The 24,359-nt window shown below is 37.7% G+C and overlaps 1 protein-coding gene across 6 annotated transcripts in view; it reads right to left on the bottom strand.

The window, feature by feature from the left end:
• RABGAP1L (RAB GTPase activating protein 1 like) overlaps window positions 1-24,359 on the bottom strand; it is a 763,363-nt gene that overhangs the window by 287,355 nt on the left and 451,649 nt on the right. For all 6 annotated transcript variants that reach the window (XM_049635168.1, XM_049635167.1, XM_049635169.1 and 3 more), the window contains one exon: window positions 10,607-10,681. In XM_049635168.1, the coding sequence (XP_049491125.1) occupies window positions 10,607-10,681 (75 nt within the window). The remainder of the gene's footprint in view (window positions 1-10,606; window positions 10,682-24,359) is intronic.

Raw genomic sequence — 24,359 nt, 5'->3', positions numbered from 1 at the left:
TTCTGTTGCAGTCTGTATTATTTTCTTCCTTCTACTAATTTGGGGCTTAGCTTGTTCTTATTCTAGCTCCTTGAGGTATAAAGTTAGGTTATTTGAGATATGACTATTTCCTTGATGTATGCATCTATCACTATAAACTTCCCTCTAAAGCTGCCTTTACTGCATCCTGTAAGTTTTGGTATTTAGTGTTGCCATTTTCATTTCTCTGAAGATCTTTTTTTTAATGTTTTACTTATTTTTGAGAAGACAGAGCATGAGCAGGGGAGGGCAGAAAGAGGGGCGGGGAGAGAATTTGAAGCAAGCTCCAGGCTCTGAGGTCGATGTGGGGCTTGAACTCACGAACTGTGAGATCATGACCTGAGTGGAAGTCAGACACTTAACCGACTGAGCCACCCAGGTGCCCCTCTCTCAAGGTAGTTTTTAACTTCCCTGATGATTTCTTCTTTGAATCACTGTATGTTCAGGAGCGTGTGGTTTAATTTCTGCATATTCACGAATTTTCCAACTCTTCTCCTGTTACTGATTTCTAGTTTCATACCACTGTGATGGTAAAAGCTACCTTATACAGGTCCTATATTCATAAATTTCTTGAGATTCTTTTCCGTGACCTAACATATGATCTATCCTAGAAAATGTTCCATGAGTGCTTGAGAAGAATGTGTATCCTGCTGGTGTTGGGTGGAATGTTTTGTATATGTCTGTTTAGTCCATTTAGTCTATAGTGCTGTTCAAATCTGCTGTTTCCTTATTGGTTTTCTGCCTAGATGATCCATTGTTGACAGTGAGGTTTTAAAGTCCCCAAATATTACAGTTGTTATTTATTTCTCCTTTTAGTTCTGTTTGTATCTGCTTTATATATTAGGTGTGCCAATGTGGGTGAATACATGTTTTTAATTGTTATATCTTCTTGACGGCATTTTTATCATTATATGGTGACTTTGTCTCTTTTGACCTTTTTTAGCTTCAAGTCTATTTTGTCCAATGTAAGTATAGCTACCTCTGCTTTCTTTGGGTTACAATTTGCTTGAAATACGTTTTTTTCTCCTTTTACTCTCAGTCTGTATGTGTCCTTAAGACTAAAGTGAGTCTCTTATAGACAACATATTATTGGGTCTTGTTTTCTTTTTCCAATCAGCTATTCTATATCTTTTGATTGGAGAATTTATCCATTTATGTTTAAAGTCATTATTAATAGATAACAGCTCACTATTGACATTGTGTTAACTGTGTTCTGACTTTTTTTGTGGGTTGTTTCTTGCTTTCTCTTTTGCTGTCTTCCTTTATGATTTAATGGCTTCCTGTGACAGTATGCTTTCTCTTCTTTTCTCTTTAGTGAATCTACTGTCAATTTTGCTTTGTGGTTACCATGATACTTACATAAAATAGCCTATAGTTATAACATCCTATTTCAGGCTTAGGAAAACTCAACTTTGATAGTATAAAGAAATGGGATACTATTACTTCTCCCCCCCACCTCACACTTTAGGTTATTGATGTTAGAATATACATCTTTTTTATATTGTATAGAAAAAAATTATTGTGGTTATGGTTATTTTTAATATATTTATTTTTTTAACTTTACACAAGAGTTGTAAGTAAATTATGTACTACCACTATATATTATACAAACCGACTTTGACTACATATTTACCATTACCAGTGAATTTTACACATTCATATGCTTTCACAATGTTAATGAGCATCCCTTTTATTTCAGCTTGATAAATGCCCTTCAGAGTTTATTTTAAGAGAGGTCCAGTGATGATGAACTCCCTCGGCTTTTGGCTGTTTGGAGAAATCTTTATCTCTCCTTCATTTCTGAAGGTTAGCTTTGCCAGGTATGATATACTTTTTCTCTCAATACATCTTTGAATATATCGTCCCACTCTTTCCTGGCCTACAGTGTTTCTGCTGAGATACTAAATAGTTATATGGAGAGTTCACTTATATGTGGTGAGTAGCTTTCTTCTTGTTGTCCTCAAAATTCTCTTTGATTTTTGACAACTTAATTATAATGTGTTTTGGTGTAACCCTGTTCAGATTATAACCATTAGGGGTCTCCTGGGCATCATAAATCTGGAAGTCCTTTTCTATCCCCAAGTTTGGGAGGTGTATAGCCATTGTTGCTTTAAATGGACTTTCTTTCCCTGTTTCACTTCCTTCTGGGATTCCCATAATGCATATATTACTTCATGTGATGGTGTCCCATAAGTTCTGTAGGCTTTCTTCACTTTTTTTCATTTTTTTCTTTTTGCTCCTCTGACATGACAGTTCAAATGACTTATATTCTAGTTCACAGATTCCTTCTTACATTTGGTTGAGTCTGTTGTGGTTGTCTATTAAAGTCTTCAGTTCAATCATTGTAGTCCTCAGCTCTAGAATCTGTATTGTGATGGTTTCTATTTCTTTCTTGACTTCATTTTGTTTTCCTAACTTCATTTAGTTATCTGTGTGTTCTTGTAGCTCACTGAACTTTGAAAGGATTATTCTGAATGCTTTATTAGACATTTCATAGACCTCCATTTCTTTATAGTTACTTGAGCTTTATTAGTTTCCTTTGGTAGTGTCATGTTTACCTGATTCTTCATGATCTATGATTCCTTATGTTCTTATCTGCACACTTGATTAAGTGGTCTCCTCTTCCACACATGACAGGTTTGCTTTGGCATGAAAAGACCTTCACCAGTTAGCTCAGCTTAAGTACTAATGGGTTAGTTAGTAGCATCTGTGGGAAAGCAGGGCGTGCTATCAGAGACCAGTTGAGTGAGGCCACTGCTCATGCTCTGAGATCTGGGGGGGATGGTACTGGCTAGGCTACACAGTTGGGTGAGCCTGCTGGCTGTGCTAAACATTCAAGACCAGTGGGTGGGCTCACAGATTGGGTGGGGCTGCTGGCAATGCTCCATGGTTAGGTGAGGCCACTAGCTTGGTTCTGCAATCACTTTTAGATGAACACGGTCAGAGGCCACGTTCCCTGGCAGGGTGGTGCCACTGGTTGGACTCCCCAGTTAGGCAGAGTTATGGGTTGACCTCTGAAATAGCCCCTGGTCAAGTGGGGTCTCAGGTTGTCCTGCCTGACCAGATGGTGATGCTGGCTGGCCTTTGTGTTCAGGTGGGGCCATGCAGCGTATCTCAAAGTTGTGCAGGACCATAGGCTTGGCTTCACAACCAGGCAAGCCACTGACTGTGCTCTGCTGTTGGATAGAGTAACTGCCTGGGCTCTCTGGTCAAGAGGGGTTTCCAGCTATTATCCCACAGATGAGTGAGGCTAGAGACTGTGTTCTGTGCTCAGGTGAAATTACTGTCCAGGTTTCCTAACTAGGTGAGGCTGCAGGCTGTATTCAGCAATTGGGTAGGAGTGTAGCCTGGGCAAGACTGTAGGCTGGGCACTCTGGCTTGGTGGTTCTGTAGACTAGGTTTTGAGTCTGCCCAGGGTCACTGTTATGCAGGGCCAGAGGCTATGATCAAGAGTTGGGCATGGCTTCTGACTTGGGTCTCTGTCTGAGCAGGGCTATAACATGGAATCTACAGTAGCTTGGATTCTCTGGTCAGGACTGGAGGCTAAGCTCAGCAACTGGGTGGGGCTATGAATTTCCTTCCCTGTCTGAGCAAAGCAGTAGAACACGTTCCATGGCCAGTCTGGCCCATTGACTAGGGATCCAAATCAGGCAGAACTGCCAACCAATATACGTTTTTTTAAAAATATTAAGAATCTGGATCATGGGGATCTCTAATATTGAATACCCATCTTTGCTATATACATACAGGATCTCTGTCGTAAAATCAGTGCTGTTTTATTGGGGAAAGGAGGAAATAAGTATTAACATCTTATAATTTAAGATATCAAAATATCATCCATGGCTCTATGAAATACAAAACTAAGGACCTGACTCACATGTGTAATCTGAGAATCAATCATGATGTAATCATTGTTTGGTAACAAATGTTGATAAGTATCTGCCATCTGTACTAACACTGAATGGAGACAGTCTCTAAGCTTCGTTGCTTCTTTCTGCAATGAACCATAAAACAAAGCAGGTCTAAGTACTTCAAAAGTTTTTAAGGCTCACCTGATGTAAGATACATCAACATATGTTTCAAAGTAAAATTATATGTTAATATAAAATAATCCCCTTATTTAGGATAAAACTAAATTTTCTGTTATCCATGATGGTGTTTCATATATTTTTGTAATAAATCTATGTTTTTCCGTGAAGGCAATGAAAATTCCACTAATTATTAGTTTTCTTCAACAAAGAAAGATGCTAGTGACAACTCTGAAAATCATGAGCTCGTGAGTGTTCATTTTCTGTTTACAAATTGGAAAGCAAATAAAACGAAAACTTCTAGCTGTTCATTTTCCTTTTAAATCAAATACATGCTAAAATATATTTAAATTAAATGTCTATTTATAAGCCATAAAACATATTGTACAACATACTAGTTTGCTGTGTGCAATCGATTTAAGCTAGTGGGACACGGGTCCAAAAGAAAAGGCAGAGTAAATAATTACCAATTTTAGAAAAAAATAGCAACAAATAGTATTATTAGAGGCATTCGTTCATGACTCCATCTGATCCTCATAAAAATTCTGTAAGGTGTGTATTATTTTTACATGTTAAATATTAACTAGTGAAGTTCAGAGAAGTTAAGTGATTTTCCAATAACTACACATCTATTAAGTAAAGCCTGGATTTAATTCCATGGTTGCATGCTTTTTTTGTGCCAGACACAAAATAAGACCCTTTTCATTAATAATATAAAGTATTCAATATTCATAAAAATCCTAGAAGAATGATAATATTACTTTCATTTTATAAATGAAGAAGCTGAAGCTCAGAGAGTTTAGGAAACTTGAAAGGTATTAAACCACAATTCAAATGTATAGTTGTGCCTTTCATTATCCATGAAAGAGTTCAGCTTTGAAAGGGCAGAGAAACCAAAGACAGTAGTTAATGGGAAGATCAAGAGACTGTTTTTTAAAGGTAAGATGTCTTGAGTGTATTTACGCACATGGAGATGTTGTGAAATGGCTCAAAAGAAGTGAAGCAAGAATTAACTTGGAACAGAAAAATTTCTTGGATCTTAAGGGAAAAAAATGATTTAGGAGTACAGGACTTATTAAAAAATACAGCTCATTAAAAATTTCAGCTACTCTAAGTCAAGGTTACGTCACATGTAGCAGAATGCTGAATAATATAATGGCACATGTACTTTTACTTACATATACATATAAAGACACTAGGAAGTCAGTATCTTCCATCTTGGGTTCTGCGGAAATATTTTAATAAAACTAGGAAGTAGCTCTGCTTCTCATTTCTTAAGTCCACTGGTTAAATCTTATCTTAAACCTATCTTTTTGGGGAGTTGCATTAAAGGATTTGTAACTTGTAATTTTTAAACCTTATTTCATTTTTAAATATAACCCACAAGAATGCATAAAAGTTAAATGTATGCTTTAATAAATAATTTGATCATAAAGTGAAACCAAATAATTATAAAGACAAATGTAACCACCACCCAGGTTAAGATAGAGTACTGTCAGTACTCTTGAAGATCCTGGTATGTCACTTCCCAATAATGACTCCTCATTTGTCAAAAAATCACTATCCTGGGTTACCTGGGTGGCTGGCTCAGTCAGTTAAGCATTGACTCAGTTTGGGCTCAGGTCATGATCTCACGGTTTGAGATCACAAAGTCTGACAGCATGGCGCCTGACTGAGATTCTCTCTCTCCCTTTCTATCTACCCCTCCCTGGGCTCGCATGTGCTCTTTCTCTCTCAAAAATGAATGAATGAATGAATGAATGAATGAATAAATAAATAAGAAATCATTATTCTGACTTTATCAGTAATCACTTCATTGGTGTTATTTATATTTTCCACCTACGTAGCATCCTAAAAATAGACTTCAGTTTTGTCTGCTATGACCTTTCCACTAAAGGGAAACATAACAAATGATACCAAGTATACTCTTCTTTCTTACTAAACCTTATGTTTGTATGACTCATTCACATTAATTTAGGTAGTGTAAAACATTCATTTCACTGTTATATAGTGTTCTATTAAATATATCACAATTTTTCCATTTTAATGTCTAATTACAATTCTAGTATTAGACACTCTAACAGCGGACATTTGAGGTGTTTGTTATAAACACTGATCTGAGGACAATTCTAACACACAATTTTGGTGTACATGTGCATAAGTTTGACTAAAATATATATTTAGGAGTGGAATTGCTGGGTATGCATATCTTTGTCAGACAAAGCCTTTGGTTTCTGAAGGAATTGTGCCCATAGTTTTTTTTTTTTTTTTTTTTTTTTTTTTTCAACGTTTATTTATTTTTATTTTTGGGACAGAGAGAGACAGAGCATGAACGGGGGAGGGGCAGAGAGAGAGAGGGAGACACAGAATCGGAAACAGGCTCCAGGCTCCGAGCCATCAGCCCAGAGCCTGACGCGGGGCTCGAACTCACGGACCGCGAGATCGTGACCTGGCTGAAGTCGGACGCTTAACCGACTGCGCCACCCAGGCGCCCCTTTTTTTTTTTTTTTTAATTCAATAGTTTTAAACATTCTGGATTATCCAAAAATAATCCTTTCTGTAGTTGGAAAGCCTCCATGCTTGCCAATAATAGTATATATACGCTAATTTAACCTTAAAAAGGAACATGATTTTCTGAAGGTCTAAAAAAAAATGTATGTTCAATGAAAAAAAATTTTAAACTTCTTGACAAGAAGTATGGTAGTAAAACATATTGGGTTAAAAATTATTTAAAATAGTTTATATGATATTTAGAATGAAATATATACAAGAATATCATTTATCATATTTCCAAATAAGCAATGACTAATACTATAATGATGATATCACTGATTATTATTGCATATTTAACATCAAAGGCACACGAACACTATAATGGTTACAAGCAATCTGTGCCATAATATTCTTCTCCAACTGTAAATGATAAATTCCTTGTAATTCTATCAATAGATATACTAGCATCTACTATGACAGACAATTCTTTGGCTTAAAATACTACAAGTTGCAAAGCTATTATCAAAGCATCTGGAAATTTCTAAGTATCAAGAAAGAGAAATTAATTATTTCCTAAAATTACTTAGACAATGGAAAACCTTAAAAATTCTAACCTTTTGTTTTTGAACATATTTTCATTTTTGATCTTCCCTTCCTCTTAGGCAGTGACTGTGAAATATAAATGACCATGGGGGAGGAAAAGACAGTATCCGAAAAGAAGCAGATTCTGACAATGATTAATATGGAGCTGCCAAAGGATGTCTGGCAGCAAAAAGAAGCAAATGCTTATGTAACTGATAAAAAATTAGTTAGTAGCAAATAACATATCTCCCTGGAACCTGAGATAGCGTATTTGATGAATTGTTTAAGCTAGCCTTTATTCTTCTACCTGCTTATGCCACAGAGGCAAAAATATGAAAAAGAAAAAAATTACAGGTGATTTCTCTTGTTCGAGTTGGTTAATGGATGAGTTGGTCATTTAATGGAATATGCTGATTAAAAGAATTATTGCAAACACTCTCAATTAAAAATTACAATGTTTCTCATTAACACTATGCTGCATACCAGTGACCATTTCTTCAAAGATTCTGTAGGTATTTCTGTATTTCCAGTTATTTTTATAAGCAATGGCAACAACTGCATAATTGTTATTATACAAAGTGTGAGAAACTAGACTGAATTTCTAGCCATCTTGTGATACAGCTTGAAAGCAACTTTGTGAGTATGTTTAGAATGCAAGCTTGCCACGTGACCCTTCTAAGATGAGGGTAGATAATGTAGGAAAAAAATTCTAGGTTTTGAGCTTTCTAGTTATTTGGGTCACTATCTCTTTTTCTCATGGTAAGGTATTTCCAAATAAATATGAACTTATATTTAATTAACCCTCTGTTAAATGTGAGAACAGATTTCTCAGAAAGATGTTCTTCTCAGTGAAGTTTAATCAATATACTGTAACGTGTTTAATAGGACTACAGGTCTAAAATGCTAAACTATGATATACACAAAGATTACTTTGTAGAAGACAAAGTTTCACCACCCGTGGCTTCAGCTTTAGCTTCTCATCAGAGTGATTATAAAGGCTCCTTTTAGAAGAAAAGGGATTCTGGGGCACCTAGGTGGCTCAGTCAGTTGGGCGTCTGACTTTTGATTTTGGCTCAGGTCATGATCTCATGGTCATGGGATTGGGCCCTGCACTGGGCTCTGTGCTGATAGCACAGAGCTTGCTTGGGATTCTCTCTCTCCCTCTCTCTCTGCCCCTCCCCTGCTGGCTCTCTCTCACGCTCTTCTGCTCTCTCACAAAATAGATAAACAAACGTTAAAAAAAAAATACATTTAGAAGAAACGGGATTCTGAACCTTGGTGAAGACATCAATGTCACTGCCTACAACAGCCTCTTGTGTTAGAGAGCTATTTTAGACACTAGGTAGGTTTTGTAGCAGAACAAGGGCCCTGGGAATTTGTGGCCATGAAGTGCTTGATTATCACAGAGAATACCAAGAAGATGGGCCATGGAGAAATCAAAGAAAGAGGATAACAAGGAAAAGATCAAGAAAGCCACAAACAGATGATAATGCAATGGAGGAAGATATCAAACTCAAAGTTAAATAAAGTGATTTATTACAATACATCATTGTCATCATTAGAATCAAGTTATCAGAATCAGGACCACGAATCTACTATAATCGCTCTTCATGTCCAGAATGCAAACGTAAAAGAAATGCTTGTTTGTGTTTTAAACTTGCTGGACCTCTTTGCCACATGTGACGGCACTGCTTCTTCCTTCCTGAAAATCAGAAATCCGCCAAGAATTCCTCCTCCTCATCAATCCTTTCAATATCTGGAATTCAGTTCTTGGGCTCTATACTGTTTTACTCTATTTTTCTTAGATGATCTCATCTACTCTCATGATTTCAGCAGTGATTTTCCCCCCAGCATCAGTCTCCAGCATCCAACTGGATGGCGGACAGCTTCACTCAGATGTCTCCAAAATATCCCAAACCCAAAGAATTCAAAACAAAATTCATCATCAACTCCTAATCATTTTTCTCCGTTCAATCTCAATGGATGTTATTTTCTTTCTCAGCTAAAAATCCAAGTAATTCAGTCACCAAAGCTAGAAAATTAGACATATTACTTTTGACTCTTCCTTTGTTAATCCTTCCATAAAACTTAACCAATTTGCCTCCTGCATGCTTCTTATTCTGCTTCTTTTTCTCTGGCTCTCAACATCTCTCATTTAGACTGATATTTCCTAACTGGTCTCTCTGCTCCTGCTTGCTCCCTTCAATTACCCTCTACAAGGTATAAGAAGAATTTATCTGAAATGAACATCTCACTATCTTTCCCTTGTTTCAAACTGATCAATGGCACCTCCTTACCTTTAGAATAAAGCCCACATTTCTTGACATGATTAGAGTCTTTATAATTTGGTCCCTGCCCATCTTTTTATTTAAAAAAATTTTTTTAAATGTTTATTTGAGAGAGAGAGAGAGAGAGAGAGAGAGAGAGAGAGAGAGAGGAGGGAGGGCAGACAGACAGAGACACAGAATCCAAAGCAGGCTCCAGGCTCTGAGCTGTCAGCACAGAGCCCAACACAGGGCTCAAATTCACAAACTGTGAGATCATGACCTGAGCTGAAGTCAGACACTTAACCGACTGAGCCACCCAGGCACCCCTGGTCCCTGCCCATCTAACCATTTTACCTCATACCTCTTCCTAGCATAAATTTTCCGACAGTAACTGAACAAAAACTGTAATTTCATATTGTTCCCTTTATATGCTGTGCCCTTATGTGTTTCCATGCATTTGTTCATGTTCGTGTTTAGCTATCTCTACTCCCCCCCCCCCCACCTTTCCCAACCTAAATTATTTATGTCTTGGCAAGGTTACCATCTCCTCCAGAAAGTCTTTCCTGAAAGTTCTGGCAGAGCTGGGTTGGGTAATTCTCCTTTCTGTGCTCTTACTCTGTGTATTGCTTTTACTTAGCATACCATAAGGTCTTTAGTGACCGTCAGAAAAATCCATAAAGACACATAAAAAGAATAAGTATGTGCCTATAGTACTGGTGTCCCACCCTGAACTATGAGGCCTTCCAGAACACAAATAATAAATTATTCATATTTGTAACTGCACTTCCTAGCCCAGCACTGACAGACCGATGATCAATAAATGTTCTGTTAAATGAAGGTGACTGAAAGGAAAGAGAGTATACAAAAATAAACTGCAGAAAAGAGAAGACTTCCTTGCCATATTCCTTCATAATGGTCCTAGTCCTGCTCATATTTGAGCAGTTACACTGACTTCTTTATTTCTAGAGGGTTCTCTTTAAAAATAACTCCAAATAAGCAATTTATTCCCTTCTTGCTAGCAATATTAATTCAATTGAGAAACCGTCCTGTACTTGACATCAGATCTCTTACTTTATCACCAAAGGTACATTTTAAAAAAGATATGCCATGTGTAATCTCCATCAGATAAATGGAAAATGGGAAGGAAGAAGAAAACCAAGTAGAAAATAAAATAAACTTGGAAGCACCATGCCATTTATCACATGGAAAATTACTTACATGCAGCAGCAATACAGCAGCAAGAAAGGACTGTCCCTGACAGTATCCAATGTCTTCATCGTAGACAGAGTAGGCCTAGAGAAAAGACGCAGAGAAAGAAATACTGTAAATATTCACAGATTTTAATGTACGTTAACATCAGGCTACTACTTGAACTTGTCCCTAGGCTGTGCACCACAATTGCAACTTAAATGTGTGAATCATTAGCACAGTGGGATCCTCAAAGATGCGATATAGTTTCTAAAGCAATTCTAAATGCCCCATTATCTCCAGGTTCATCTTCAGAATTTGGAATAAAGAGATATTCAGAACACCTACTTTTCAAAGCTCCATTACGGTTTATAGTCAGGCAAATGAGACCATGGAAGGCAGGAGCAAAGGGTAGAAGAGGGTGGGTAGGTTCTAGAGTAGTTGTGGAGTTCTAATGCAAAGACAAATATACCGATGGTGCTGTCTGAATCCTGGATATGTATCCCATCCCATGTATCCCATCTATGTGTTGTGCTTCGTTTTAGTGAGGGGATTTCTATTTAATGCATTTAATACAATGCATTATGATTCTGTAAGTCTAAAAACTGTCTCTGTCCAGGGCAGTGGTTATCAAAGATTACTAGGAAGAGTCACCACTGGGAGGAGGGGAAGTGTAGTAGCTCCCATATGCCAAAGTAGTTAAAGTACCGGATCTGAAACATTTTTTAATTAAAAAAACAAAAGAAAACAACTTTCTTGAAATAGAGTTTGTATTCAGTGAAAAGCATACATTAGTCACACAATTCCTTGAACTGGGTCACTTATGTAACCCCATTATTAAAGAATATTTCCATCATTCCATAACATCCCTCATGCCTCTTTGCAGTCAAACCACCTCCCCTAGGCAACCCCTGATCTGGTTTTTCTCACAACATATTATTAGCTTTGATTTTTTTAAACACTCTCATGCAAATGTAATCATTTAATATAAACTCTTTCGTGTCTGGCTTCTTTTACTCAGTATAATGTTTCTGAGATTCTTCCATGTGGTTGTGTACATTAGCAGGCCATTCCTCTTCATTGATGAGTACTATTCTACTGTGTAAACATACCACAATCTGTTTATCCGTTCTCTCACTGATGAACATTTGGGCTTCTTTGTTTTTGGTTAGTAAGAATAAAGCTGCTATCTATACACAAGGGTTTTTCATGGATATAGATTTTCATTCTCTTTAGGTAAATACCTAGGGGTGGAAGTTCAAGGTTGAAATGACAAGTGTCTGTTTAACTTGTTTATAACAAGTTGCCAAAGTGTCTGCCCAAGTGGTTGTCACTCAGTTTTCACACCCATACCAGCAAACTATGAATATTTAATGCTTCACGTCCTTGTCAATACTTGATACTGCCAGTCTCTTTCTCTTTATTAATTCCTATGGTTTTAATTCGCATTTCCCCGATGGCTAAAGATGTAGGGTGTACCATCACATGCTTTTAGGCAACTGATATATATTCTTTTGTGACACTCTCTTCAAGCTCTTGCTCATTTGTTTCATTAGGTTGTTTGTCTTATTACTGTTGATTCATGGGAATTCTTGATACATTCTGTTTACGAGTCACTGCCAGACACATGTGTTACCAATATTTTCCCCTAGTCTGTGCCCTGCCTTTTTCACCCTCCTAATGATGTCTTTTGAAGTACTATTGTTCTCTCTTAACCTTCTTCTGCTAATGATGATATTATCACACTCTCTTCTAATGAGAGAAAAATTGGATCATGGAAACATTACCTAATGAATCTGAAAGGAGCTTTTTCTTCATTATCACCAATTTCCAGAGCTCTGCCTAATTTTAAGAATTGAAAGATGCATTAGCATCCTTTTACTTATTTAATTTTCTTTGATTTATACAGTTATAGTTCTGATTGCTTAATTTGTACTTTTATCCAGAGCTCATGGGTGTGTGTATTAGGGACTGGAAGAAGGATTACAGAGAGAAAAGAAAAAGGAACAAAAAAGGAAGAAAGAGGGAAAAGGTTCTAATTCTATCCCAATTTGGAGCATTGCTGATGGTGCTCTGTCACTTCCTTTTTCATGAACAAGGAACAAGGAACTCTGGGCTTTGTTGATGAGACAGCACGTTACAGAATGGCAAATATATTTTCAAGGCTTCCCCTTCCCCATGAAAGATGTCAGTTGAGGATTCTTTAAAACTGTGGATCTCCAAAAGCCGCCCATGCTTCACCGACCCTGACATCATTTTAACAAATGTTTCATCTATTTACTGAGGGATAGTTAATGTTTACTGAGAAGTGTGCTGTTTATATGCTCATTTGTGTTACAAGAGAACTCTAACAGAAAATAAAGGTCCATGATACATCAGACAGAGAAGGTATGAATTCAGTGACTCCACACACTATTCTTTAACTAGACAGCTGAGGCTAAAAGTGCACATCAGTAATGCAATGATCTTACTTTCTACTTGTTTTATGGTTCTTAGTTAGGTCAGAAGCAAAAATGACTTTTCAGACACCACTTGCTAAATTGATTTTATGATTCACAGTTTAAAAAACAGCATTCTAGCAAGTTCTTATCCTTGGAGTCCTTCCAAGCACTGTTTTGGCTTTAGTATAAGCCTTCTCTAACTGAGGTGAACTGAATCCTCTCCCTTTATTCGAAACTTGCCTCCCTTTGCACCAAATCTCTCCCCATTCCTCACTTTAAGTGCATCTCTGGCCAGATGCTTGCTCCATCCGACTTTTAAAAACCGTCTCTACACCACTTCTGTAATGGAGTAGCAGCTCCTACTGGACCAATCTTCCCTCTGGCAACAAATTTAAACTGTGTCTGGACAATTATATAAAACAGCTACCTGAAGACACTGAAGAGCTAAACAAAAGCAGTCAGAAACTTAGCGGGGAGAATAAACTTGGAAGAAGGGAACGACACTGGGTAATATTCCCATTCTTTATGGCTTTTGCTAAAGATCAGGCACCAGGGCTACTGCATCGGATGGCTAAAACTTGGATATAAAACAGCAGTCTTATTGGCTAGAAGACCCAGAGAACAGATTGGAGAAAAAGCTATAAAGTGGGGGTGGAAATTCTGGAACAAAGAGTAACAGGAGAGAAGCCCTTACTATACTCACTGTAAAACTACAATATTCAAGATAGTATAAAACTGACAGAAGGGTAGACAAATAATCAGTAAACAACAAAAAGCCTAGAAGTACAGGCACGCTTATAAAATTATTTGATTCCAGCAAAGTTACCAAGATAATACAATGAGGAAAATAAAATTGTTTATATGTATCAACTTGCAAGTATATGAAAATTGTTTCAATAAATATGCTCAAATAGTTGGATATCTATATGAGGAAAATAATGAACTTGGATCCCTACCTTACTTCACACACAAAAATTAATTTCAGACTTATCACAGTTCTAAACATAAAACTAAAACTATAAAGCTACTCAACGAAAACACAGAATATCTTTGTAATTTGGTAAAGGCAAAGGTTTTTTTAACCAGGACACAGAAGTGCTAACTATAAAAGAATAAACTGATATATTATCAAATTTTTAAAAACCTCTAATGATGAAAAGGCATTGTTAAAAAAATAAATAGGTAAACCACAGACTGGGAAGATATTTGCAAACATATCTGGAAAAAGTCTTGCAACACGTACATAAAGGTCTTCTACAGCTCAATGTCGAACAACTCAATTTTAAAAACAAAAGATCCGAAGAGACATTTCACAAAGGGTTATCTATGAATGGCCAGTAAGACCATGGCCAAGTGTTCAACATCATTAGACAATAAATTAAAATGAAATGAGAACCACTGTGAGATATTACTATGTAGCCACCAGAAACTAAAATAAAAAGACCAATACACTAAATGTCAGTATCTTGGATTCTCAAACACTGTTGGTAGGAGTGTAAAATAGTAAAACTACTTTGTAAAATTGACAGTTTTCTAGAAAACTAAATATACACCTACCCTATGACTCAGCAATTCCGTATCTACGTATTTACCCAAGAGAAATGAATGCAAATGTATACAACAAAGACTGATAGAGAGTTGAGATATATTCCTAACAGGTTTATTTATTATAGCCCCAAACTGTAAGCAGCCTCAGGTATCCCGTAGCAGGGAAGCGTATAAACACGGTATATTCATACAATGAAACACTCCTCCCTCAGCAAGAAAAAAAAGTGACAAGTCACTTACTTATACCTGTAGCACGGAAGAATCTTAGAACTATTACGCTGTGTGAACTACATCTCACATGAAAATGATTCTCCTCCATGGTTCCACTAACATAAAGTTGTACAAGTCAAAGTGATACAGGGTTAAAAAAATCAAAACAAAGATTGCTTCTGGGGGAAGGGTCAGGGATGAACTGCGAACACATGACAAAGCTTCAATGTCTTGGACACAAGTTTGCATTTGTCAAAATTAATGAAACGGCACTCCTAGTATTTGTACATTTCACTGATAAGAAGTTGTACCTGCAGAGGAAAACTGTTAGCAAATATTGAGCTCTAGATAATAATATACCTGCTGCACTATTAGGCATAAGGTATAAAGACACATAAAGGCAATTTACTTTCAAATGCCTGAAAATATTAAAAGGGATTGATCAATTGAATAGCAGGTAGATGGATCGACAGATAAGTGATCAAGAAAATGTAACAAAATATTAACTGTAGAACCCAGGTGGTGAGTTGGTGGATGTTTCCTGTACAATTCTTTGTAATTTTTTAAAATATATTTGAACATTGTCATAACAGTTTTGGGGGAAAACAATCTGTGGCTGCACCCTGTCTCTGCTCTCTGCTCTGAACTATAGCCCACTTTTCTGGCGGGGTTCCCAAGAGTACTTTCAATATTCATTCAGCAAGCCAGTATTTACTGAGCATCTATTATGTAATTAAATACTGTGCTTTGTGAGGTGGATGCAATGATGAAAAGACATGGTCCACGCACCTCAGCTCAGAGTCTCGTGGAAGGATTGATTCGGTGTGTGCAGTGAAACCAGGCGCAGTGAGAGAAGCGCTGCCAGAGAGGTGGGAGCTCAGAGAGAAAGGGTGAGCAGCCAAATCATCGTGTAAGAAGCAGAGTTAAAGGCAAGAAAGACATAACACAAGGTGATGTTGTTTTAATCTTACAAAAGAAAAAAAAGGGATGGGACCAGAACTGCTGGAGACTTGGCCTCACAAGCTTGAAGGAAGAATATGGAGACTCCTTAGGCATGCTGCAGGGGAAAGGCATGTACAAAGGCACGAGAGAGCCTCTATTATGGGCCAGATACTGCGCTAAATGCTTTTCTGTGTTCTCAATCAATTCACACAAAGCATATGAGATAAGAGAAGCAGGTTTAGAGAAAGTAAACAACTTGGGCAGAGACACAAAGCTAGAGCCAGGATTTCAACCCAAATCTGTTTAAATACAGAGCCTGTATGCTTAATACCTATATTATATCCCCCCCCCACCCCCCAAATTCATATGTTGAAACCTAATCCAAAATGTGATGGTATTGGGACATGGGGCCATCCAGGGGTGATAAGGTCAGGAGGGTAGAGCTCTCGTGAATGGGATTAGCGTCCTTATAAAAAAGATCCCAGAGTGTTCCCTTGTCTCTTCTGTCATGTGAGGACACAGCAAGAGGACGGCCATCTACGAACCAGGAAGCAAGCCCATACCACACACTGAATCTACCAGCACCTTGATCTTGAATTTCCCAGCCTCAAGAATTATGAGAAACAAATTGTTGTTCAAGCTACCCAGTGAATGCTATTTTCGTTACAGCAGCCTGAAGAGACTAAGACAATCATTTAGACTCACTCTGTGCAGAGTTATTCTTCTTAGACATTTATGCATTTGGGTCCATAAACGATGGAAGGGCCTATCTTCTGATTTGCCTTGGGGGTCAAAAGGGTTGGGGGATAAGACTCCACAGTCTCAAGAGAAATGACAATTCTTCTTTTATTTAAAAAAAAAATTTTTTTTTAACGTTTATTTATTTTTGAGACAGAGACACAGCATGAATGGGGGAGGGGCAGAGAGAGAGGGAGACACAGAATCGGAAGCAAGCTCCAGGCTCTGAGCCATCAGCCCAGAGCCCGACGCAGGGCTCGAACTCGTGGACTGCAAGATCGTGACCTGAGCTGAAGTAGGACGCTTAACTGACTGAGCCACCCAGGCGCCCCGAGAAATGACAATTCTTGATGACATTTTGACAAATCTTGATTCTTGTTTAATCTTTTTCAATCTATGACTTCTGGGTTTAGGGAAGGAGAACTTTTAATTTCTCTATGTAATATATTTATTAACATGCTCACTACAGGCTAGAACTTAGACATAACATGATATTTGTAAGGCATAATCTAGTTGGTGCTAACATTTATCTATAAATGTAAGTTCTTCTTTATCAAATAAATATAGAAAACACTTGATTTTTTTTTAAAGTGTGGGATGCTAACTTTGAAAATAATTTCCCACAGGGTAGTGGGACTTTCTTTACCAACCCAAACACACACAAAATAACCAGTACTGATCTTGAATTACCTTAAAAACATTAGGGAAAATTTTAGTCTTACAGCTAAATTGTATCTAAAGATTAATCTACAATCTTCTTCCTCCCAAAATACTCTCTCACACACAAACCTTTACTAGGTTGATGCAGGAAACACAGAATGACAGTTCTCTTTTGTCCCAGGAATGGATAACATACAGGTATCTATTGTCTATTTCATCATACAAACACACTTATAGGTAAAGAGGAAGGAAGCTCAGATTCACAGGAAAAAATGAAAAGGAAATCAGAACATGTACTCTAAGAAGCCAGAGAGGCTGTGATGTGGGCATACAAGAGAGGATCAAACTTCTGAAACATATCCCTATTTAGCTCTTGGCAGTGCTAAAGGAACTGATATATTTGCTGATGAACTGGCTACTGATAGACAAACAGTTTCATCTACTACCTGCAATGAGCTTCTGCCAAAATGAAATCAAAACAAACAAACCAGCCTTTGGACTGTTCTTGGCACCAAGAGCCCTTCAATGAGTATGTCATGGAAACAACCAAGTGTAAAATATGTGGAAATAAGTTTATTTATAGACTAAAAAGAGATCTGTTCTCATACAATCTAAGAGACAAAAAGAGATACCAAGGAAAAACTATGTTTAAATAGTGCCACGAAAAGCTAAATGAAAAGATGTCACAGAGTGACAAGAACCGTAAGACACCTGGCTGTCTAAAAGAAATTAGGGTAACCTTTAAAGAAAAGATTATTTAATACAGCACATAACACACATGGCTTTGCAAAGAATCCTTTAGCATTAATTTCTCTGACCGTAAAATAGCCACTAACATTTATTGATAATTGCTGCCCATTGTTCTAGGTGTTTATATAAATGTATTTAATCCTTAACAAAAACCCTCTGAATTAAGTACTATTAATATATCCATTAAAATTTTTTTTTCCCACATTTTTAATTTATTTTTGAGAGAGAGAGAAAGAGAGAGAGAGAGAGAGCACAAGTGGGGGAGGGTCAGAGAGAAAGGAAGACACAGAATCCAAAGCAGGCTCCAGGCCTCTGAGCTGTCAGCACAGAGCCCGATGTGGGGCTCGAACTCACACACCACAAGATCATGACCTGAGCTGAAGTCAGACACTTAACCGACTGAGCCACCCAGGCGCGCCAATACATCCATTTTATAGAAGAAGGAACAGAGGCACAAAAAGCTAAATTACTTGCCCAGGGTCACCCAGTTAGTAAGCAGCAGGCTAGAATTCAAACTCAGGCAGCCTGGCTTCGGATCTCGAGGTCTTAGCTACTCTTACTATGTAGACTCTGGATCTTAGTGATTGTTGACAAATGTTGCAGAGTTCGGGTGAGCAACCGCAGAACTTAATGATAAAACATAAATTTTTCTTTCTGTGTTGTATTCAGTACATAGTCATAAACTAATCAGAGATGTGGGTTTATTTAAAGAAGGTAGAAGAATGGTAATCACCAAGTTTAGGAGAGTGGCTGACTCTGGTGGGGTGGAGGAAGATTGACTCTAAGAAGACACCTGGAAGTATCCAAAGATATTGGTAATACTGTATTTCCTAAGCTGTTGGCATAAGGATGTTACTTCTATTATTGACTTTTAAAACTCAGAAATACAAATCATGTTTTCTCATTTGAATGTATATTTCATAATTTTAAACATCTAACTAAAATTTTTAAAAGCTTACTACTTATTAGTAGTTTTCCAGTCGATGATTTGTGGTAAGATTTCAAATTGGGTGACATCTCTAGAAAACAGATATATGAAAAACACATACCAAGGCTCCGCTGGAGTTTAACATAAGTGATTAAAATAGTGAGGTAAAAAAAATAAATAAAATAAAATAGTGAGGTAGATAACCACTGGAAACTACTCTTCTTGGAGAAAATTATACCTATGCACAGTAGATTCTCATTCCTTGCAGCTGTTTGCTCTATAAAGTTGCTGTGAACACTGAATTAGCAGATACTGAATCGATGCCCCAAAGGGGGAAACAGAGGATTAGGCTTCTGGGAGCCCCTGGTCAATCAATCCACCATAACCTTGTTTTATGTCTATGTGTATTTCTATTTAAAGACACTTTATTTGATACTTATTGTTCATTAGTTCATATTGAAATCATGGGCAATATCACTACCACTCAACAAAGCTTAACGAACACACATATTTTCCATATGGTACGTCATGGCCTTCTTGTGTTTTGTGCTTGGCATTGCTAGACAGCACTTCACTACGCTTGGTGGCCATTTTAAACAGCATAATCACCAACACCAGAATCACAAAAAGCACAAAAATGAGGTACTAAACTTCAAAAAAGAACTGTTATTTATAGAATGAGAGTTGAAACAAGAAGACAGACAATTACCTGGTTTCATGTGAACTTTGGAATGTATACATCAGGTCTCAAATTTTTCGACACAGTGGAGAGGTACATCAATCAATGATCACAAAAATAGAGAGGGTACGGATTTGGGGGTTACAAATAAATCTTGGTGAATAGGCAAATTTGCAAATATGGAATCTATGAATAATGGAGATCTACTGTGTGTGTGTGTGTGCATACGTGTGTGTGTGTGTGTGTGTGTGTGTGTGTACCCTCTTAGATAACATCTGTATCTAATTGTATTTATCTATATATCTTAGAAATATATAAATACATCTTTGGGAATGCACACACACTGATATCCAGAATTAAGTTGACATCATTTATTTCTGAATTAGCCCACAAAAAGCAAATCAATATAAAATGTTTTTCATGAACAAAACCAAAATTTTTAGTGATTAGAATAATGAATAATTAGTTTTAAGAAGGGCCATAAACATTAGAAATACCAAGTAAATGAAAAGGTAATGTAGATGTATTCTCACACCATAATTTGAAGTTTTAAAATTTGGGACTAAATCAATATTTTTATAAAAATTTTCAGTACCAAACATTCCTCATCGTATTCCTTTTCCTCCAAGCCTTTAGAGTCATTATGAATGACATATCTTCCTATTCCTTTAGAATTCAGTACAGACAGTCCATAGTAATCAACAGTTCATTTACCAGTATTTTCTTTGAAATTTGGCATGTGTTTTCCTATAAAAGCAATATGGTTACGAGGCTCTCAGATTCGCTTCCAAACTATAAAACTGGCCCCTAACTATAGGACCCAGGACAGTAGCTTTTTATGGTAAAGTGTTCTAAAATCATTGTTCGTCAAAAAATTTACTTACAAGTTTTCTAATAGTGGATCTGAATGCCAAACACTTCAAATTCCACCTCTGCCTCTTACAATAATTAGTTAACTTCCCTAAGTTTCAAACACTTTGAGGCAATAAATATTTGTGGAGAGTTTTTTTGAAAGACTGGTCTAAGCAGTGAACAAAATGGACAAAACACCTGCTCTCACAAAGCTTGTTTTTTTATTGGAAAAAGACAACAGTGTAAGTAAGTGCGAAGGTAAGTGCAGTGGCAAAACGTAACACAGGGGAAGGGGCTAAGGAATGCTGGACTCGGAGGACACTGCAAGTGTAAGAGGGGGGTTAGGGCAGACAGTGCTGGGCAAGTAACACTGGAGCAATAAGTCAAGACAGGCAGAAGAGCAAGCCATGCAGACAGATCTCTGGGAGAAGTGTTCTGAGCAGAGGGAACAGTCGGTGCAAGGGCTCTGATGGGGGAGCAAGCCTGGCATGTGTGTGACTAGGACAGAGTTCATGATGCAGAGAACAGTCATACGTGAAGTTTACAACCTTGTAAACCTCTGTAAGGACTTAAGCTTTAAAAATGAATGAAACAGAAAAACCAGGTGGACAGCTGTAGTTTTAGACCAGGGTGGCTACAGTGGAAGTAATGAGATGCAGTTTCTGGATGTATTGTGAGGATAGAGCCAATAAGATTTCCTAATGGATGAGATGTGTTGTGAAAGACAGTCCTGCACAACCTGTTGACCTCTGCACGGTTGCAAAAGAGTATGCTGCAGCCCTGGGATATTTTCTCACATGGAGGTAAGGAGCCCTTACTCCCTGTGCTGGGCTTATCACCTTGTTTGGTCATCTTTCCCGATTCCAGGCTTGATGCATACTTCTTTATAAGTGTGTATGTCATATGGCACCTGGTCAACCCCACAGTTATCCACAGTCTCTAGGGGGAGGGAATGGGCTCTTTCTTCTGCAGCACAGAAGAGGTGCATGCAGACCATCTCCCTGTGATAGGCATCTTGGAGGACTGACACTCACTACTGAAGCTGACCTTGCTCTTTTTTCTATGAGGGGAAAGTACTGCTCCATCCAGTGGCTGTGTGAGCTGTGTCTTTCTTAGTAACCTCAACACTTGCAAACTATGCAGTGGGTTGACATCCTGGGACCTCTGCTTCTAGTGGTAGCTAACACTTTCTCAACTTAAGTGTAAGAGAAAGAAAGGAGAGTCAAAAACGATGCAAGGTTTCTAGCCTGAGCAATGGGAAGAATGGAGTTACTATTAACTAAGATGACGATGTTTTATGATTTGGAATATGTTTGTCTTCTGACAAGATCATCTTCAATAAAGTAATACAGGTGAAATCCTGACTGAAGTGGGTTTAGTAAATAGTTGGAGGAGAGAAACTGGTTAGAGCAGGTATAGACAAATCTTTTGAGGCCTTCTGTGATAAAGGGGAGCAGATTATCTTCATCTGTAACACAAAGGTAAAAATAAAAACCACTGTATAAACTTGCCTGAGGATTAAACAGCGCCTGGGCACAGCATGAGGTGAATAATAGTAGCAATGACAGGCTGATGTCAAGGAGGACTACAATGTCCTTCTTCCACATATCCCATTTGAGCCATCATCAGGATGAGTATGGAGCTGTCTGGATGAGGTCTCACTCACCATTACAATGCTTATGGATTCTTGTTTTATTAAAAAGTAGTCAAACTTCCCATTTCCTTCCAGAAGCCATCAGGCAAAGCAAGATAAACATGACACAGCGGGGTGGTCCGACATTATACTCTAACCAGGATGATGAGGCCATCCATGTGGGGAAGCGGATGGCCAAGAATAAGGAATCAATGGAGTGACACACATGGGATGTTAGAGCCTGACCACTGTAAAGAGGCCATCTGTGCAAGACAGGAGAGGCCACAGCAATGGGAAGCTGGTTACATACAGGGATATTGATCAAATGGATAAATACATGAAAAATAATGAGAACTAGGTTTTTTCATTATTAGAGAAGGGAGTTAACAAATATAGGAAAAAGAACAGTAGAATTCATTTGCTGATATTTAATTGAAATTGAAAGTATTCCTGTGAATCCCTAATTTTCAACATATGTAAAAAGGTATAAAAACAAATATGGGCAGTGACATCAGCAAAAAAGGCAGAGTAAGGATCTCTACAAATGTGCTCCTCCATAACAGCAGGAAAGATAGCAAAAATCGTTACAATCAGCTTTTCTAGTGCTCTGGAAATTGACTTAAGATTTGCAGCAACCTGAGGAACATTTATTACAGAAAAACGACCGAATCTCAGTAAGGACAGTGAACTTTGTGGCATTTTTTAACTTCCCTTAGCTCTACCTCTGCAGCCCCTTGATGACCTTGAAAACTAACACCTTGCTTTTGCAGTGAAAACAAGCATCCTGGAGACCATCAGGAGCAAAAGGGGATGGCTACAAATCCTGCAAAGAATCATTTGCAGAGAATGAGCATTGTTAGACCTGTGTGGTGGTTCCCCAAAGACCACTTGCAAGGCTCACCCAGTGTGAAAAGCCCTTTCCCCAGGGCATTTGTCAAAAACAATTACAAGTGATTGTTTAATTTTATGACTGCCTTCAGGTGGTAGATAAAAGTTGAAGCAGACAACAGACTTAACCAAAAGGTTTAAAAGGAAAAAGCTATAGAATGAGATGTCCATAAGGTCTTTGAAAAACTCAGACTTATTTCTGAGAATATAGAGGTCCACGTCCATGTGTAAAACTGTACAGGTGCCCAAAGCTTTGGGTAAGCTCAGAAAAGGCATGAGAAGGCTTTAGGCTCTCATTTCTGGCTGACATTGATTGAGGCTCTGCACAAGCAGGAAGTGAAGGTAAAATAGAATTGTTACCCGGTTAGCTGAATAATAAAAGTATGCCTAAGCACATCCACAGAGCCCCTTGGCAAAGAGTGGGAAAGTTACGGGTTCTAGGAAGTATAAGCAAACCTCTTTCTAATCATTAGCTAACCACCAAGCAGAGACTTCAGTGGCCACACATGACAAAGAATAGACTTTATATAATTAGTTCACAAAAGTCACCAAACTACTACAACAAAAACAACAAAACCTAGTGAATCCACAGAAAGAGAAAGTGGATTATTGATTGCCAGAGGCTGAGAGTAGGGATGCTGGAGAGTGACTTCTAATGGATACAGGTTTCCTTTTAGAGTGGTGGAATGTTCTAGAACGTAATAGTGATGATGGTTGCATAACTTCATGAATATACTAAAAACCACTAAAATGTACACTTATTTCAAGGGATGCATTTTATGGTATGTGAATTATTTTATTAAAAATACTGAAAAAACTGTTTGTATACAGACATGCATATATGTGTCTATACATATATTCACACGCACATATATATTTCTTAGCTCTGTCCGGTGAGATGACTTGTGAGTAACTCATCCTAATATCAGTGAATACACCTAGTGTAGAAATCTTGGTTTTCTACCATTTTTAACTAAAGAAAGAAGGGATCCTTAGAGAAATGGTCTAGTTCTGGGGCAAAGAAAGCCTGGAGCATCTTTTTGGGCCAGAAAGAAAGGCAGTGCTCAGAGAATGATAGGATATGCCAAAACGCCAGCTTGAAGGTCTCCCACCATCCAGTTGGGAACAATCTGAGCACCAAAACAAATAATTATAGTAAGAGAGTTAGTAATACACTGAATAAAATGAGAATTGATGAGTCTGACTATGATAATATGTGTATGTGTGTGTATATATACATCCTGTATATATACACACACACACAAATAAATAAATGCAAAGTCTGATGAAGAAGGTATGTTTATATAATTATTACTCCACCCCAAAATACTTCTTAATTGCAAAAGGTAAAAGAGAAACTTCACAGTGGAGAAGTCTGGTCAACAACACCTTATTTATGTGATCAAAGTGACCATCATCAGCTCAGGTCATGATCTCATGGTTTGTGAGTTCAAGCCCCGCATCGGGCTCTGTGCTGACAGCTTAGAGCCTGGAGCCTGCTTCTGATTCTGTGA

Source organism: Panthera uncia, chromosome F1, assembly GCF_023721935.1.
Source record: "Panthera uncia isolate 11264 chromosome F1, Puncia_PCG_1.0, whole genome shotgun sequence".
In the NCBI taxonomy this organism is placed as follows: Eukaryota; Metazoa; Chordata; class Mammalia; order Carnivora; family Felidae; genus Panthera; species Panthera uncia.
This window is presented reverse-complemented; position numbering and strand designations above follow the sequence as displayed.